We start from the raw sequence: 19,622 nt of genomic DNA, 5'->3' as shown, positions 1-19,622 counted from the left end.
CTGTGCTGCACGCCCTTTGGTTCCCCACCCAGGGAGCCCCACAGCAGTCCCCCCTTCTCTGGCTCAGCCATTCCTGCTCACCCACAATGATGCCACCCATCAGGGCCATGGCCAGGGTCACCAAGAGACCATAAATCTGGAACTTTCCCTGTGTTCTTGCAGTCCAGTCCCTCTTGAAATCTTGAAAGTCAAAGGAATGGACAAGCCTGGGGTGGAGACAGGGGGCAGGTCAGGGCCCCATGGAGAAGCCAAGTAACCGCTTGCTGCTACCCCAAAAATGTGAGCGGGTACCATGGGCCCCAGACTTCCCACCACAACATGGGGACACCAGACATACCAGTTGGCCTCTAATGGGAAGGGACAGAGTTTGGGGAGAGAGGCCCATGAAACAATTGGTCCAGAGTGGGGAAGGAGAGGGAGAAAGAGGCAGTCGGGTCCCAGAGGAATAGCAGGAAGAAGGGATGGGACAAGGAAGGGGGAAGCTCCGTCCCACTGCGCCTCCTCCATATTTACCCTTCTTTTCCATAGACTTCAAGGCTGGCAGAGGCCGCTGTCACAGCACCCACGATGCCGCCTATGATGCCAGGAATGCCATGCAGATTGTTAATGCCACATGTGTCCTGGATGTGCAGCCGGGACTCCAGGAATGGCTGGAAAGGGGAGGTGGGTGCTGCTCAGGCCAGGGGCTGCATCAAGGTTGTGGGGAGGTGGGGATTCCAGAGGCCCTCAAATACACAGAGACCCAGGATTCTCTAGCCCTCAGCCCCCTTCCTAGGAACCCTCAGCTCACTGTCAGGAACACAAAGACCTCAGCATTCTCCAGCCCCCAGCCCCTTGCCTGGGACACTTACGGTCAGGTATACAAAACCCAGGGTCGAGATGATGCCACAGATGAAGCCGATGATGAGGGCGCCGTAAGGCATGAGCATCATCTCAGCAGCGGTACCCACGGCCACCCCTCCTGCGAGTGTGGCATTCTGGATGTGCACCTGGGCAGGGCAGGCAGAGCAGGCAAGAACTCAGTCCTCTCCCTGGAGCACCAGGCCTGGAGGAGCTCACTCGCTGGCTGTGCGAGGGTGTATCCTGGGCCCTGGGAGCCAGGGATGGCTGGGAGTTCACCTCAGCAAGCCAGGAGCGTGCAGAGGACTTCAGCCCCTACCCAGGCTTGCTACAGCTGCTCCCTGTGTCTCTCTGCACATGCCACCCATCCCACCTAGCAGGTCTGGGCATTTTCCACGTGCTGGTGCACCTGCCAGTGAGCCCTGACAACAATCACACACTTGTTTTATGTGTACCATGTATACCTGTGTGCCCAGACTAGCGTGTCTGAATGTTCTTGCCATGGATGCAAGTCCACATCAAGTGCCTATGGGGTCTAGCCATACACACGTACTGGCTGCTGCTGTCTGAACGCTAATCTGCACCGGGTGCTGTGCTGCTGGCTGTGGAGGTCAGCTCTTTCCATCTCTACAAGTCTGCAAGGTGAGGACAGTTATCTTGCAACATTTGCAGATGAGGAAACTGAGGTGAGGGGGGTTAAATGACTTGTCCAAGACCACAGAGCTAGCAAGACGCAGAAAGGTGTCTTGATCCAGGCTGTACGGCCCCAGAGTCCCTGTCCTTGACCCTATTCCATGTCACTCCCTGCAAGTGGGTATGGATACACACAGGTGTGCCAATCTGTGTCTGATTCCCTTCCCCAGGTGCCTGAGTCCCCACCTCTCTGCATGGTGACAGTGTCACCAAATAATTGATACTCCTGACAATGTCTCAGCACACATATGCCATGTCAAGACGCTTGTGTCAGATTATAAGACAGGTTGGGTGGAGTGGCTCACGCCTGTAATCACAGCACTTTGGGAGGCTGAGATGGGTGGATCATTTGAGGTCAGGAATTTGAGACCAGCCTGACCAGTATGGTGAAACCCCTCTCTACTAAAAATACAAAAATTAGCTAAATTATCTGGGCATGGTGGCCTGAGCCTGTAGTCTCAGCTAGCTGGGAAACTGAAACAGGAGAATTGCTTAAACCTGGGAGGCAGAGGTTGCTGTGAGCTTAGATAGTGCCACTGCACTCCAGCCTGGGTGACAGGGCAAGACTCCATCTCAAAAAAAAAAAAAAAAAATTATGAGGTAAACAATGTCCTTGCTCTGGGTGCTGCTGAAAACTGGCCATGTTCTCAAAACAAATCATTTCTCCCCCAGCCTCATCTGCAAGATGGGTGTGATGATCCCCTCAGAGCTGTTGGCAGGGCATGGTGATCAGTGCCCTCCAGGCCCAGGCAGTCAGAGCCACACCCCCATTGCCCTCATGCTCACCATGTCCAGCTTGCCCTTCTTGTGCAGGGCACTGGATACTGCCACCGAGGTAAGCACACAGGCTGCCAAGGAGCAGTAGGTGTTGATGGCGGCTCGGTGCTGGCTGTCCCCATGGTAGGATATGGCTGAGTTGAAGCTGGGCCAGTACATCCAAAGGAAGAGTGTGCCTGGTCAGACCAGACAGGCCCGATGGGCCCGGGAGGAGAGGCATTAGATAGAGCCCCACAGCTCAGGCAGGCATCCTGTCCTTTAGCTCTAGAGGTGACCCCACACCCAGCTGTTTCCACCTCTGCAGCTTTAGTCATGCAGGGGCTTTTTCTGGAAGGCCCTCCCTGCCTTCCTCACCCCCCACTTAGCCTTCCACACCACTCCAGGAAGTCTACCCTGACCCCCATTTCTGGGCTAAATGCCCGCACCCTGTTCCCACAGCGCCAGGAGGGAGAATCTTTTCTCTACTGTAGGGAGATCCTCCAGGTGGCACTGCTGTCTATTCCACTACACTGTGAGGAGCTCCTGGAGGGCAGGGCTGGGTTTTGAGAGACCAGAATGGGTGTGGTCAGTGTCTTCTCTGGAATGAATGGACACAGAAGTGGAAATGCACATCTTGCCCTAGCCCAGGGGATGGAGTGAGCAGCTCCTGGTTACCACTGTGTCTGCCTTGGGGCATTCTAGGGGAAATACAGGATGAGTGACCAACTTCTTTCAGCTCCATGGGGAAGAGGGACAGACATATGGGATTCTAGAAGTATCTACAGGCAAACTCTGTCTGCCCTTCCCCCAAAGAGAACTGGCAGCCACCCACCATACCATGTGGGGATCAGGTCTGATCATGGTGGCCTTCACCCATCATGGCCGCCTTCACCCATCATGGCCGCCTTCACCCATCATGGTGGCCCTCGGTTATCATGGCAGTTCTCACCAATCATGGCAAAGAGGTCCGACTGGTACGCAGAACTCTGTCTCTCCTTGCTCTGCTCTAGGTTGCGTCGGTAGAGGATCCGGGTCACTGTGAGCCCAAAGTAGGCGCCAAATGTGTGGATGGTCATGGAGCCCCCTGCATCCTTCACCTGGGGTGCAAGGGACCTGTCAGACTCTGGCACCTTCTCTCCCTCCCTCCTCATAGCCGTCCCTATCCTGCCACACACACACGCCCAGAGCTCCAGCCTTCTCGGACTCTTCAGGGTGCAGGATGGAGCCTGGGGCCCTCACAGACCAATCGGCTGGTAATGGGGAGAAGGTAGGGATTCCCATCAGCAAAATGCCAGGTTGTCCTCACCCAGCAGATTTGGTTGTTCCCAGATAGGGAAACCCAGGCCTGGAGAGGGACTTGCTCATACCACTGGAGGAGGTAAGGCAGAGGCAGAACTGAGGGAAACGCCCTACCTGCTTTGTCACCCACTGGTTTCCACCTCTGTGCCTCTCATTTGACAAGCTCTGCATTTACACCACCTGCTAGTGCCATAGCAGGGCTGCTATCAGGATTCATGCAGGCGACTTGCCCCTGGCGAGGGCCTGGTGCTTAACAGGTGCCTGATTAATGTTGGTCCCACTCACACTCACCTCCCCTTCTCTTTAACCTCCTCCTTCCTGCCCACTCAGAACTAATCTCAGATGAATAGAATCACAGACTCACTCCTTCACTTTAGACGGGGGAAACCCAGCCAGAGAGGTAAGTGTGTTATCCAAGGTCATAGAGCTGGTTGTTGACAGCGCTGGGATTCTCAACTCCCAGCCTAGCGGATGCCTCTACTAGCTGTGTGACCTTAGGTGAGCCCCTTAATCTCTCTGAGACTCAGCTTTCTCATCTATAAAATGGGGGTAAGCCAGGCACAGTGGTGGTTCATGCCTGTAATCCCAGCATTTTGGGAGGCCAAGGCGGGCGAATCACCTGAGGTCACGAGTTCGAGACCAGCCCAGCCAACATGGCAAAACCCCGTCTCTACTAAAAATACAAAAATCAGCTGAGCATGGTGGTGCGCACCAGTAATCCCAGATACTCGGGAGGCCAAGGCATGAGAATCTCTTGGACCCGGGAGGCAGAGGTTGCAGTGAGCTGAGATCATGCCACTGCACTCCAGAGCGAGACTCTATCTCGGGAACAAAAAAAAAAAAAAAAAAAAAGAGAGAGGGTATGCATACTGAGGTTCAGTAATGCAAAGGACTGAGAGATGACCCTTGGAGGCAAAGGGAACAGCAAGTGCAAAGGCCTTGAGGTGGGACCAAGCTTTGTGCCTGAAGAGCAGACAGCAAGCTATGACAAAGCATGGGAAGATGGGGAGAGAGTAGACAATAAGATGGGGAAAGAGTAGACAATATGTGGAGAGAAAAGGTGGTGCCAGAACAGGAAGGGCCTTATAGCAAGTTTGGATTTTCCGCTGAATGAAATGTTAAAACTACTGAGAGATTTTCATTGGGTGAATGGTCTTCTATGCATTATTCATTTATTTGTTTATTTATTTATTTATTTTTTTGACGGAGTTTTGCTCTTGTTGCCCAGGCTGGAGTGCAATGGCGTGATCTCGGCTTACCACAACCTCTGCCTCCTGGGTTCAACTGATTCTCCTGCCTTAGCCTCCTGAGTAGCTGGGATTACAGGCAGGCGCCACCACACCCAGCTAATTTTTGTGTTTTAAGTAGAGACAGGGTTTCCTCATGTTGGCCAGGCTGGTCTTGAACTCCTGACCTCAGGCGATCTGCTCGCCTTGGCCTCCCAAAGTGCTGGGATTACAGGCATGAGCCACCGCGCTTGGCCTAATTTTGTATTTTTAGTAGAGACAGGGTTTCTCCATGTTGGTCAGGCTGGTCTCGAACTCTCGACCTCAGGTGATCCACCTGCCTCGGCCTCCCAAAATGCTGGGATTACAGGTATGAGCCACGGTGCCTGGCCTCTTCTCTATGCATTATTTATAGGCCACTCTGACTGCTGGAGATGATTTTCCTTAGGGGCAAGGAAGAATGCAGCCAGGGAGATGAGTCAGGAGGAAGAGATACGGTAGCTTGGACTAATCTGGTAGCTGAAAAAAATTACAAAATGAATGACTGAATTTAGGGTGACCTAAATCACCCCCTGCCAAGGAGGGGGAGTTCCAGACAGAGTCCAAATATAGAAGAGGAGGGTGCTAAGAAAAGGGTGCAGTTTCTACATGAGTTCCCCTACTGTCCAAAAGCACTAAGGAGGCTTCTGAGATAGAGTCAAAGGTCTAAAGTGCCTCTTATCTGAGCCACTGAATTGACCTCCCCCAGGAAGCAGCACTCCTGTCATGGCCCATGTGAATGAGAGCTCTGGTGCTGTGTCGTACACACCATGGTCACTTTGGCCATTCACCTGGGATCCTGCCCTACAGATTTGCCCCCTCAATACACTGGATGCCTTTTCTTGGCAGAGCAATCTGGAAATGTGGTGTGTGTGCAAGAGTATGTGCAGGGATATCCTATTCATTCCATCTGATGTTGAGAAAGAAAGGAGGGGGAAAAAACAACATTCAAGGAAGCCCTGCTCTGCCCAGGTGCTGGATTGATCTGCTAGAAGGACGATGATATCTGCCTGTCTGGTACCCACTTTAGAGATGAGAAAACTGAGTGACGTTCAGGAGGTTGAGTGACTCGCCAGGCTGGCATGTCTCCCCAGCTGTATATTTCTCCATACCCTGTCCCCCCAAAGCATCCCCACCACCTCATCCCCATTCTGAGCCCTGCTCACCTTTAGCAGGTTAAGGAGAATGAACTCATTCACAGCGAAGAGGGTCACTTGGAAGAAAGTCATGATGAGCAGCTGAATGGGGCTGACTTTACCCAGAACTGCCCCAAAGGCCACGCAGACAGAGGCCACGCAGAAGTCAGCGTTGATGAGACTGTGGGGAGACAGGCCAGTGGAGAAGCTGGGGCAACAGCAAAAAGTGGCACTGGAAGCCCTGGACTTTGGTCATATGTGGATTTTGGCTTGTGGCTGAACCTTTCTGAGCCTCAGTTTCATCATCTACACTAATGGGCACCTAACATTTACAGCTACTCCAAGAATGAAAAGAAACCACACATGAGACAAAACCAGTACAGCAGCACACACTAGATGCCCCCTCCCATGCAGCCCTATCTCAGGCCCCCACTGCTTGCAGACAGCTTGGGCTCAGGGTGCTATGTGGTCTCGCTGCTATTGTTGAGCATGCCCCATATTTTGGGGTCCTGCCTTGCCCTGTAACTTCTACCTGCTTTTCCAGAACCTCCTCTTGCTGCCTCCTCTTTCAGGAAGCCTTCCTGTTTCCTCCAACCACATGCAGGTTCTGCTTCCAGATCCTTATCTCTCACTCTGCACACACCTCTTCTGCTGGTGACCAGGGCTTTGCTTGAGTTTGAACTGTTGGGACCTTTCCTTTACCTTACCCATGAGAGAGGATCTGTGTCCAGGGAAGAAACAGAGGCTTTTCTGCAGGAAGGAGGGAGCTGGGGTGGTACTGGATGGAAGGAGGGAGCAGGAAGGCCAGCAGGGAGGATGGAGGCAAAGGGGCAGGTACATAGGTCCTGCTCAAGCCTGGACCCTGAACACCCTGCCAGCCCAGCAGAGGGCTGATGAAGAGGCAGACAGCTGAGTGGACATTGTGTAGACCCTAGTTCCATCCATGTGCCCACTTTGCCCAAGCCTGGCCTCCTTGTCCCCTGCCAGCAGCAAAGCTGTCCTCTGGATTCCAAGGCAAGACCCTCAGTGTGGCTGTTAGGCTGGGAGAGTTGCTGATGGGGTGGGTGTAGGGATAAAAGGGGCTACTTCCTCGTGACTGTCACATCTAGAGGGGACTCCCTTCCCCTTCCATGCTCAGGGCTGTGTGTGTGAGAGAGAGAATGGGGTGAGGAGCGAGAATGAAACTAATTGTAGGGCCAGTTAGTGGAATGGGGGTGGGGTCCCTCCCAGACCCTCCCAGTCCCTCCCAGTCCCTCCCAATACAGAGTGTTCACTGAACTGTCCACTCCATTATTGCCTCATTCACCACTGTGTCCCCAGGGCCTAGTAGGGCCTGGCTAAATGAACGATGGCAGTTCCTAAGTGCTAGGCTCTAGGGTATATACTAAGTACTATATATGCTCCCCTGTGCCATCCCTGAGCCATACAAGACAGGCACTGTCATTAGCCACATCATTCAGATGGGACATGGAGAATTAGAGAGGCTGAGTTATTTGCCCAAGATCCCATAACCGCAGCTGGAAGATTCATCTTGATAGAAGTGACCGTTAGAAAGGAGAGAGAGAGGCCGGGCACCGGTGGCTCATGCCTGTAATCCCAACACTTTGGGAGGCCGAGGCGGGTGGATCACGAGGTCAGGAGTTCAAGGCCATCCTGGCCAACATGGTGAAACCCCATCTCTACTAAAAATACAAAAATTAGCCAGGCTTGGTGGCAGGCACCTGTAATCCTAGCTACTCAGGAGGCTGAGAATTGCTTGAACCCGGGAGGTGGAGGTCGCAGCGAGCCAAGATCATGCCACTGCATTCCAGCCTGGGAGACAGAGTGAGATTCAATCTCAAAAACAAAAAACAAAACAAAACAAAACAAAAAAACAAGGAGAGAGAGAACAGAAAGGCCCATCCCTTGGGCTATCAGCATCTGGGAGATGGAGATCCAGATGCCACATATCTCAGGAGGGCCAAGGAGGCTTGGGCAGGGCTGGCAGAGGGGCACTTTCTACAGTGACAGGTGGAACTTGGAAGACTCTTCAGCAGGGACAGGACAGAAGTCGGCGGGGGCGGAGGGTCCACGTCTCTGGATCCACAAGGTTAGGTCTGGGGACTACATGCTCATCCCAGCCTTGGGCGCCAGAAATCAGCTCCAAGTCAGGTGCTGAAAAATCAGTCTCCTGAGAGCCAATTTGTCCAAACTCAGATTTTTCAAGTGACCAACTTGCTGAACAGCTGGTTCACCACAAACCTGTTAACTCACGGTTTGTAATAATTCCCTTTGAATTTTTTTTTAGATTAAAAACATTCATTTAGCCGTAGCTATTTTGCTGTGGTGGCCAATGATATATATTACAGGTGTTTTTATACTTTGGATCTATGGCTTTGGGAATGATAACTTCTTGTGCATTTTGAACTTCAGGGTGATAAGATATGCGTGTCAAGGGTCTTATACACAAAAAGACTCATTTATTGGTTCCAACACTTATCCAGTCAACTACCTTTCCTGTTTCTCTTAATTCATGGGTTAATTAGTTGGCTTGGATGAGGTAATTTTTTGCAAATATTTGACATGTGTCCTAGATTTCAGACACCTGGCCTATCAGAACTGGTTGCTATCCTAAAAGCAACAGCAGGGATTTGCCCTTTAAAGATGGTTTATACCAGTTCGCCTCTATGCCCTTTCTGTGGACAGTTTATGAGTGAGCTAATGAATGTTCATTTTCAAACACCAATGATTACTTTTCTCAGATTAAATTTTTTTTTTCTTAAAGGATGGAAGAATGGAGGAAAACAATTTTTTTTTCTTTAGCCAACCTTGTCGTATATCTACAGAAATAAAAGTCTGGCTAAACTGGACTTAAAGAAGAACCTCCAATAAACTAAAACTTGGTTAAAGCGGGAAAGATCTCCCAAAGGCTCTTGATTAGGACCTGAGCAACAGAAATTGCTATAGGTTTCATAAGTTGCCATGGGATAGAGAGTTTGATAAAGGAGTCATTCAGTGAGCTGACCACTTTGTCCATTGATTTTTTGGCAAGTTGGCTTTGGGTGAATTTATTTTATAACCTGTTGGTGGTGTTGTGGGTTGGGGAGGTGTGTTGAGGCTTGGAGGAGGTCACTGCAGAACAGAGGGAGGGGCTGAGTAACCTGACAAGAAGGGGCTGGTGGTGCTCATCAGGCCAAGTCATCATAGAGAAGTCATGAGAAGGACAGAGCTGAGAAGTGATGGTGGGGTGCTCCACCCTTGGAGGCTGAGGCAGGGGGAGGGGGGCTTCAGCCCTAACACTCCACACCCACACCTGTCTCACAGCTGTTTCCAGCACCTGTTCCCTGGGGTGGGTGGGGCGGTGAGGCAAGGCAGGGAGAGAGGTACTTCCATTTGGCTGGAGTCCCCATTCGATGTTCCCTTCACAAGGAGCCTCAGAGGCTGGCGCAGACATCCCAGCTCTCCCACCAGAGTCCCGTGGGCTGCGGTCTCTCAGGGCACAGGGCTGGGCGATTTTGATGTGCCGGGCCCGGCTGCATCCGGCCGGACCCTATCCCCACAGGAAAGTCTAGCCTCAAGTCCCTGCAGCTTTTGTCGTAGGAGAAGGGAGACCCTCCTATGACACGTGGACGACTCCCACCCTGGAGAGTCGCTGATCAGGAAGCGAAGTAAGTGTGTGTGTGTGTGTGTGTGTGTGTGTGTGTGTGTGTGTGTGTGTGTCTCGCAAGCCCAGTGTGGCCCGAAGGAGGAGTTGCCCTTCAGCCCCAAGCCCGGGCCCCGCCAATGGGCACGCCCTCCTCCCGCAGGCTCACCTGCCCAGCCCCACCCCTCCCAGTCTGCCCCGCCTCCGGGGCCGCTCACTTCTCCACTCCCACGACGATGTAGCGGTCTTCTAAGAAGTGGAACCAGCCCTGCATGAGCAGCGCCCATTGGATGCCGAAGGCCGCCAGCAGGAAGTTGAAGCCGACGGCGCTGAAGCCGTAGCGCTGCAGGAAGGTCATGAGGAAGCCGAAGCCCACGAAGACCATCACGTGCACGTCCTGGAAGCCTGCAGGGACAGTGCAGCCCGGGACTCGGTCTAGCAAAGGCTCATCCCAGCCCTGGGTTGTACCAGGAGGGCTGGGGCAGCGCCTCAGTCTTCCCCGCCACTGGCCCGTCTCCCTGCTCCACCATCCTAGCCCCGTTTCCCCATCCCTACATCTGAACCCTGGGGCTGGGCGCGGTAACGCTGCCGGCAGAGCCTCCAGTCCCTTCATAAGGGCCTCTCTAGAAAGGGAGGCGCTCGGGGGGACCCGAGGTGGGCCCCCACCTTAGCTTATTTAAACCACTGGGCTGTAGTGCCAAGAGATTCCCAAGCACCCTCCTTGAGAGATGGCAGTTCCTTGGTTCTACCCTCCTCCCTGGGTGGCTCTGCTGGCCCAGGCTGGAGGTGGCAGCTGGGCATCGGAATTTGGGGCCAGGTGTGGGTTACACGCAGGGTCTAAGGTTTATAGCCCAGACCATCTGAGGCTATGATGCCCTGCCCTCTCCACCACAATCCTGTTCCTTTGCTATGGAGAATCAATGCTCATCTGGCCAAGGAGTAGCCTGGACAGGCCAAGCACATCAGTTACGCTGATCACATCCCCACATCCCACCACCGACTCCAGCAGATACACATCCCTGCATCACTGAGACTTGAATTTGGACCCCAGTTACTCCATCTCCTGGGTGGATGACTCTGGGAAAGTTAAGTGTTTTAACTTAGGGCTTGGCACCTGCTTCTGTAACGCTTACATCACAGATGTTGCAGGGATTAAACGCAGATATGTATGTTAAGAAGCATCTAGCACAGTGTCTACCCCATACTAGGTGATCCAAATGGGCAGATGTCATTGTTTATTTTCACTCAGGCATGGCCTAATTCTGAGTTCTGACCCAAATCTTCTCCACCTCACAATGTGGCCTTGGCAAGCCACTTCCCTTCTCAGAGCCTCGGTTTTCTCAATGACCAAACTAAAGGGATGTATTAGGATGATCTTAACTGCCCTCTTGGCACTTACGTTGTATGGTTCTAAACTCCAAGAAAATAAGAGAAGACAAAGAGCTTTGAGAAGCAAAGAGAATTGCAGAAGCATAACACACTAATAGGAACTGCAGATGTCACAGGACACAGGGGCCAGATGGAAGGGCTCCCACTGGCCAAATCTGGGACAGTTTGAGCACCAAAGTAATTACGTGTTATAATGAATTAAAACCATTAAAAAAGGAACTCATGAGATCATACTGATAATAAGTTGGTAAACACATAAATGAGGTAGCAGATAGGGCTCTTGCCTACAGTAGAATGCTGAGGCTACGCTGGTAAATGTGGAAAAAGTGCTAGAGTTGGAAAATCATCATTTTCATGGTAAAGATTCAATCAGGGGATGGTAAATGCAGGCGGGAATTTTGATTATGCACAGGACATTTGCATTGTCTTAAAGGGTTTCCTTATAGACTGCTTATTAGTTGCAGAGGAAGAAAACAGTAATTATACTGGGCAACATATTGACTGGGTGATCAAAATTAATATCACCCATGCCTCCACATGTGATACCCTGAAAAGGACCTATCCCCTATGTGGGATTCTAGCTGAGACTGCAGAACCCAATCTCATCATGAGAAAACATCAAACACAAAATGAGGAACATGCTATTAAAAAGGGGTAGGGCTGTATTCTTGAAAAGTATCAGTCATAAAAGACCTTCAAAATGTTCCAGATTAAAAGACATGACAAAAGTTATTAAAGTCAATACCTTACTCTAGACTGGATTCTGTATTTGGTGGGGCTGGGAGGGTTGGGGGAGTGCTATAAAGGTCATTATTGGGTCCATTGAGAAAATCAGGTATAAACAGATGAAGATATTGTATTAATCAGATATAAACAGATAAAGATATTGCATTAATGGAAATTTATGAAGTTTATTACTATGGTTATGGAAGAGAATATCCCTATTCTTAGGAAATATACTGGAGTAGTTTAGGGTAGAGGGCCATGATGTATGTGATTGACCCTCAAAGGGTTCAGAAAAACAAAGCACACATGTGTATGTGTGAGTGTGTGTATGTGTGAGTATGTGTATGTGTGTGTGCATATGTGTAGAGAAAGAGTGAGCAAATAGCTGAGTCTGAGTATACAGTATTCTCTTCTTGTTGTTGAGACATAGTCTCATTTTGTTGCCCTGGCTGGAGTGCAGTGGTGCAATCTCAGCTCACCAAAACCTCTGCCTCCTGGGGTTCGAGCGATCCTCCCACTTCAGCCTCTGCAGCAGCTGGGATTACAGGCATGTGCCACCACGCCCAGCTAATTTTTTTTTTTTTTTGAATTTTTAGTAGAGACAGGGTTTTGCTATGTGGGCCAGGCTGGTCTCAAACTCTAGGTCTCAAGTGATCTGCCCATCTTGGGCTCCCAGAGTGCTGGGATTACAGACGTGAACCACTGCACCCGGCCAGAGTGTAGCCTTCTTTGTGCTATTTCTGTTTGAGCAACTTTTTGTAAATTTGGAATTATTTCCAAATAAAAAGTCAAAAGGAAAAGAGACTTCAGGGCCCTGACTGGCCTGTCCAGCCCCACCCACTTGTCTCCCCAGGGATTCCTACTCCCTCACCTACCTGCCTCCCAGGGGATCTCTACCTCCCCACATCTTCACCTCCCCTTGGTGCTCCAGCTGCTCTGGCCTTCCTTCTGCTTCTCAGTCCCACACTCTAGGGTCTTTGCCTATGTTGTTCCCACCACCTGGGATGCTGTTCCTGCAGAATGGCCAGATCTCAGCAAATTGTCACCTCATTAGAGAGGCCTCCCTGACCACCCATTTAAGATAGGTTCTCTCCCTATGGCACCCTGTTTTCTTTCCTAGGTTCTCTCTCTTATGGCATCCTTTTTTCTTTCACGGTTCTTGTTATAATTTGAAGTTATGCATTTGTCTGTCTATCCCACTCCATTATAAAACTCCAAGAAGGCAGAGCCATGCCTGTGCCAAGGTCGACTCTCAGTTAATAGCTATGGATGAATGAATGATTGTTATTGTCTCAGAAGCACCCAGGTGTGCCAGCTGAGCAGTGGTCCAGGAGCATAGGTGGGATTTCACAGGAGGGGCTGCAGCCCCCCCCTCCAGTCCAATGCCTCCCACCAGGAGCGCTGATAGGTTCTGGTGCCCACTGTAGCCTGGCCAAGGTTGCAGGAGCATTGCTTATGGCACAGCTGCCTGGACCTTGCCTGCCCTCATCTGTTTCCCCTCCAGGCTTCCCTGAGGCTCAGGCCAAGGCCACAGACCCCTCAGCTATCACCTACCTGGAGGAGGCTTAGGGGGCTTGGCACACTGAAGGGCAGGGGTACAAGCCAGTGTGGGAGAGCTGTGGGTCCTGCCCCAGGGTGGTGCTCTGAGCTTCCCTCTGAGTTTAGCATCGGTGCTGAGTTTACATGAACAAACACACCTCAGCTTAGGTTTCTCAATGTGTGCAGCTGATTTCATGTATGATCGTGTTGCAGGGTTTATCACATTTCTAACTGTTGTGGAAGAAATTGAGCTGATGTATGTGAAACACCATAAATGGTATTATGGTTATTCTGGGAAGAACTGATGGGTGACAGACTGGAAGAGAGGTGTAAAAGAGAGGGAGGTGACAAATTCAGATGACAATTCCAGAAGCAGGGAGGGGAGTTGGCAGGATGACAGGATGGCAGTGCTGTTGACAAACACAAGGCAATGGCAAGAGGTTGCTGTGTGGGAGGGAGGTGCTGGGTCTGGCCTGGCTGTGGTGAATTTCAGATGACCACGGGGGTGAGGGCTGGGCGGTGGGTGCGGGGTGAGGGGAGAAATGGAGCCTGGCCATGGGGGCTTGGAGCTAGGGTCTGAGATTGGGCAGGCCTTCAAATAGAGCTGTGAGTTGCAATGTGGGAATGAAGGGAGAGAAAGACACAAGCTGAGAACTGGCTGTGCCTTGAAGCTAGCAGAGAAGACAAGGAAGGCGCTGGCAGGGAGGTGGGAGGAGCCCCTGGGGAAAGACAGCATCACTGCAAGTGAGGTCCTTTCGACGAGAGGAGTGTCAGTTGCCTGGTGGTATAGAGGGGCCATGCTGGCAGGGGCGAAGCTGAAGAGGACCAAGGGAGCCACTGCTGCAGGGGAAGGCGTGTGTGGTTTCAGGGCTGCCTTGGCCTCTGTGTGGCCTGAGAGCAGGAGCAGAGAGCCCTTGCTTTCCTGGTCCATCCTCCCTGCCTGTCCCCTCTCACCCTGCTCTTCTCCCTGCTCTGGTGGGTGCCCTGTCTCTCCTTTTCACCCTGTCTTGGGGTGTCTCTTTTTTTCTCTTCCCTCTATCAGGAACACAGACACCCACTTCCTTCTCCCTGGGCACCTCCCCGATTTGTCCTCTTGCTTCCCATCTCTTTATTTGTCCAACTGGTCTTAATTCAGCATCAAAATGTATCCATTTATTAATTTCTGTTTCATGAAGTTTGGTGCTACCTAAAATGATTTTTAGGCTGGGCGTGGTGGCTCATGACTGTAATCCCAGCATTTTGGGAGGCCGAGGTGGGTGGATCACTTGAGGTCAGGAGTTCGAGACCAGCCTGGCCAACATGGGGAAACCCCATCTCTGCTAAAAATACAAAAATTAGCCGGGCATGGTGGTGCACGCCTGTAATCCCAGCTACTCGAGAGGCAGAGGCTGGAGAATCACTTGAACCAGGGAGGCGGAGGTTGCAGTGAGTTGAGATTGTGCCATTGCACTCCAGCCTGGGCAACAGAGTGAGACTTCGTCTCAAACAAATAAAAATTAAAAAAAAAAAAAAAAGATTTTTAATAGTGATGATTTGAGGGTCCAAACTATATGGACCTTCAGCACAACAGGACAGAACCTCTCAGATCTACAGGTTCTTTGTCAGTCAAATGGGAGATAGTAACAGCCCCTTGACAGTGCTCACTGCAGAGCTTTGTAGCACACACGTAATGGGATAACCCAATCAAAGCCCTGTGCGAAGGCAGCTGGCTCTTTAGCAATTGCCTCATAATATTAGTTATTATTTCTCTTTTTCTCTTTCAAGACTGACAAGGTTGCATTGGGTTGGCAACTTGCTGAGGGTCAACCAAAGTTGACCCTCAGTCTCCCTCCCCAGCTTTGGTGACTCCAGCTGTCCTGCCCAGAAGTGTCTTCCTCAACCTGGAGGTCCCTGATGGGGCGGGGCTGGCACTCTGGCCTCCAGGGGCACTAGTACCCAGCTGTTCTCCCTCTTCCCTTACTCCCAGCCCCCAGCCCCATTCTAGCTCCTGTTGCTTCCCTCTGTAGATGAGTCCCCTACCAAGATGGCTGAGTCTAGGGGATCATTAGGGTCCCACACTAATGGGCCTCTGCAGCCCTCTCCTCTGCTGCATCAGCACAGGAAGGATGGTGCCCTCCAGGGGCTGGGTGGCGTCCCCCTCCTCCTCCCATTCACAGCCCAGCCTAACTGTTTGGTTTGAGACCTACTGGCCAGTTCCCTAATTTCCCCAAGACTCCGTGCCCACCTCTTCCACATCAACACTGCAAAATCTCCTGGGGAGATGGTCAGGGCAGCAATGCCACAGAAGACCCTGGAAAGCAGGTAAGCCCTGGGGCAGGGGGGCTTGGCTCTGACCTTGCCTGTGCCACTGGCTGGCTGAGAGTGTCCAGCACCTCTTGAAACTTCATTACTTCCATCATAAAATGGAAATTATAAATGCCCCACCTGACAGGGCAGGCAAAAAGCATTTTGTGATTGGGAAGTGCACAAAATAATTTAAATCCTATAATAGTTCCAACTAATATTCAGGGAGACATGTCTCCACCATGTTTCTAACAAGGTGCTGATACTTAATCACCTTAATGGAAGGAGCACTTACTCCCTTCTGGGGAACTCAGTGGCAGCATTTACTGTCTTCTCTCTTTACGCCAGGAGATGAGTGCCCTAACAGTCACCTGTCATCTTGACTCTTCTTAGACATCCTGTACTTTAAATAATATTTCCACCTTAACATGGGCACGCTGAGGCTCGCTGTGGTGAGGTGGTTGGCTCCTCCACGCAGTGATGCACCCGAATAGGATCTGTTTAATTCTAAAGTTCCACTGCCTCCTGCCTGTGGGTAAGCTCGTCCTTTATCAAATGGAGCCTGCTTTGGCCTCATGACACAGTCCTTCCGGTGTTTGAAACCAGAGCTTCCTCCACCCTGGGTCATCTCCCAAAATGTGTCCCACTCCCTCCTTGGTCTTCCAGTGAGCTTCTGGAGTCCAGGCCCTGGTGGCTCCTCCTTGGGCCAGCCTCCCTGAAGCCACTGCCTTCAGCGATTCACCCAGACCCTGGATCACCAGCCCATAGGGAAGCTGCATGTTCAGCAACCACAGCCACTGCCTGCATCACGGGCCTCCAAGGGCACTGCCAGGGTGAGTCCCCAACTGGCTCCATACCTGCTGCCTGCTGTGGGGCCCATGCCTAGGGAGCTATCCTCAGGCCAAGCCAACTGGAGCTGGACTCCTCTGGACATGGCCAGCAGGCTTCACTAACCCCCTGAGTAGAAACAAGGCTCACACAGTTGCTGATGGCCTGGATCCAGGAACAGGGAGGGCACCTTGAGGCCTGCCCTCACCCCAATCCCCTAGGAACCACCTCGCTGCCCAGGAACCCAGGCTTGGGGACTCACATGGGCCAGGAAGCCTTGTGCCCTCTAACTCCTAACCACAGCCACCGTGAGTGGAGGAGGGGAAAGGAGGAAGGTTGAGAATAGGGAGGAGAGTGGGTCAGGAGTATGGGCTCAGACCCCAGGGCTGCTCCTCTTACTCCCTGGTTTCCCAGCTGAGTGACCTTTGCAAGACACTTCTCCTCTCTGGCCTTAGTTTTCTCATCTGTAGAATGGGGGTCGTCACAGTGCCTCCCTCACAGGTCGTGGTGATGATTAAAGGAGAGAATACATGTGCGGTTGAAGGGTTGAAGGGGTGGCCACTACTTCTTGCCAAGATTCTTTCCCTGTACCCCTCTCCTCTGCTGCTTCCTGCTCCAGTGGCCAAGAGCTCCCCAAGAGAACTAGCAGGGGAAACTCAAGGCCCTCCTTGATGCTGGGGCTCTCCCCCTCTTAGCATCCTTACCCCATCCCTTTCACAAACCCTACTCTTGGGCCACACAGAACCACTCCCCCTCCTCACAACACCACCCCACACCACCCCCTTTTAGTGGCCCCCTTGGTTGCTCGGCTTCTCCCCTCCTCGCCATCCACCACTTCCCAGGAAGCCATCACAGATCCCTTCTGCTCAGAGCACTTGGTCCCACTGAGCCCTGGGCACCATGGTGCCCCTCTCTGCTTCCAAAAAGTCTGGGAACAGAGACCCAGGATATTCAACTTATTTATCCAGAGTGACCACAGCCCTGGTTTGCCGGGATAGTCATAGCTTATCCCTAGGTCCCGGCAAATTACTACCAGCACCACCTTCACTCTCAAAGGTGTCCTCTGATGATGATAAATTATATGATCACACTACAGATAAGCGCTTGTTGCATGAATACGTGAAGGTGGGGTGTGAAAGGTGGGTGGGTGAGAGTGGTGGGAGGATAAGAGCTGGGGAGATATAAGGACTGTACCTCCCCACTGGTGAGGTTCTGCAGCTCCTATTACAGAGTTTCTCTCTCTCTCTCTTTTTTTTTTTTGAAAGGGAGAGAGATAGAGATTCATTCTGCCACCTAGGCTGGAGTGCAGTGGTGCTGTCATAACTCACTGTAGCCTCAAACTCCCGAGCTCAAGCGATCCTCCCACCTCGGCCTCCCAGAGTGTGCTGGGAATACAGGTGTAAGCCACCGAACCCAGCCTATTTAAGGTCTTGAGGTCCTCCACTCCCCAGACACATTGAGCACCTGTGAATGCCTATGGGAGGCCTTGCCCCTTGTGCTCTGGGGTCAAGTGGGAAGCAAGAGCAGGAGGGAGGGACAAGAACAGGCAAAGGAGGGTCTCAAGCTTGCCTGCCTCACTTGTTTGCTGGAAAGTCCCCCGCTGAGGAGAGGAAAGGTGGACAATGTGAATAGTGGATTTGGAGCCTGAATCCCAAGGCTGCAGCTGTCAAGATGCCTTTTTAAAAACATCCCTAAATGGAGCCCAGGAGAAACTGTGGTCTCCCCAGCAGGGGGCGCACCCCTTGTCTGTTACTTCCCTTCTAGGCATCATGTAACTATTAATGCAGCCCATGATAGCCCTAACTTTTTGGCAGCCACTTAATATGGCTGGCTCCCACCAAGCCTGCAGCCCCCCAAACTCAGTCTTTTTCTCATGCAGGCTGCCATTCTGAAAGTGTGCAGTTGTTTTCTTGGAGATAGAGAATCCCCTGTTGCCGACAATGTCTAAAGTGTGGAGGGAACACCAGTTGATATAGGCGGATGCTGGAGAGGGGCTTTAGGGTCCCTTCCGAAGCTAACAGTCAATGACTACATGAACACCACCAGCTAGAATAATTGTCATTGACTGATGGTGGATGGAGTGGAAAATCAGAAAGTACAAGGACATTCTGATTTTGGGAAGAGCCCCGGGCTGGGAGTCCAGAGGTTGGGCAGCTCAGAGTGACCTTGGGCTAGCTCTCCCTGCTCCTGAGTCCTAGGACACCTGTGTTTGGTGCTCTTGTAGCAATTGCTCCATTATGAAGAGAGGATCCCACCCCAACTCTGTGCCAGAGCTTTACCTGCACTGCCTCGCCACAGCCTCACCCCAACCCCTGTGAGGGAGGCCCTACCATTATTTTCATTCTGTAGATGAGGAAATTGAGGTTTAGGAAGGTTGGCATTTGCCTGAGGCCACCCACCCGGTTTATGGCAAGAGCCACAAGAGCACGAGAGAAAGAGAGGTATGTGATTGCAGGGTAGTGCTCTTAACCGCAGCACCGCTGACACCAGAAAATTCAGGGGTGCTTGTTTTCCCTCTCCAGACTAAAAGGGGGTGGGTGTCCTGGCCTTCTGGCCCACCAGTGGTCCCACAACACCTCTGCCCCCAGCAGGGCTGGCTGGCCATTGAGCCATCCCTGTCGCCCTCGACATGGAACCTACCCGCTTATTTGGAGTAAGCGCTCCTCTGGACAAGGGAGCCAGGTCACCCACTGGTTGGTAATGGAGCGAGAGGACTCAGGTCTTTTTAGGATACCAAGCAGGGCTCTCTGACAGGGATGTTGGGGGCCTCTGACGGCTGGGAGGGCGGTCAAATAAAAACCTTATCCCGGTGTTTTCCCTACTAGTTTTTCACGGGGAAAAAGAGTTTGTGCACATCTGACAATTTCCCAGCTGGCGAGATGGGGAGTCCGCGGCTGCAGCGCAGATCCCCTCCTCTGCCCTGCGCTGGGCCGAGCCCTTGGCCAGGTGGGGACCGGCGTGGATTTGCCTCCACTGGGCCTGCAGGCGGCGGGACTTACTCGGGTAGCGATAGTAGAATTCGTTCTCCACCTCGCTCAAGTTCTTGTGCTTCCTCTCTGTCCACCAGTGGGCGTCGGCATCGAAGTCGTAGCGCACGAACACCCCGAAGAGAATCACCATAGCTACCTGCAGGAGCAGGCAGGTGAGCGGCAGCCGCCAGCGGAGGTTGGTGTTCCAGGCCATGTTGCAGGGGTGCCTGGCCGGGCGGGCAGCGGGCAGTTCGGACGCTCGGAGGCCGGCGGGGCT

General features: G+C 52.1%; 1 protein-coding gene across 3 annotated transcripts in view; it reads right to left on the bottom strand.

Annotated features, from left to right (window-relative positions):
* Nucleotides 1-19,622, bottom strand: part of RHCG (Rh family C glycoprotein) — a 40,810-nt gene extending 21,188 nt beyond the window's left edge. For all 3 annotated transcript variants that reach the window (XM_025391630.1, XM_025391628.1, XM_025391629.1), the window contains exons 1-8: nt 19,376-19,622; nt 9,830-10,016; nt 6,020-6,170; nt 3,239-3,386; nt 2,320-2,486; nt 852-989; nt 514-650; nt 82-206 (exon numbers count right to left, since the gene is read on the bottom strand). In XM_025391630.1, coding sequence (XP_025247415.1) covers nt 82-206; nt 514-650; nt 852-989; nt 2,320-2,486; nt 3,239-3,386; nt 6,020-6,170; nt 9,830-10,016; nt 19,376-19,559 — 1,237 coding nt within the window. In that variant the 5' untranslated portion in view covers nt 19,560-19,622. The remainder of the gene's footprint in view (nt 1-81; nt 207-513; nt 651-851; nt 990-2,319; nt 2,487-3,238; nt 3,387-6,019; nt 6,171-9,829; nt 10,017-19,375) is intronic.

The sequence above is a fragment of the Theropithecus gelada genome, chromosome 7b (genome assembly GCF_003255815.1).
Source record: "Theropithecus gelada isolate Dixy chromosome 7b, Tgel_1.0, whole genome shotgun sequence".
NCBI classification, from domain to species: domain Eukaryota; kingdom Metazoa; phylum Chordata; class Mammalia; order Primates; family Cercopithecidae; genus Theropithecus; species Theropithecus gelada.
This window is presented reverse-complemented; position numbering and strand designations above follow the sequence as displayed.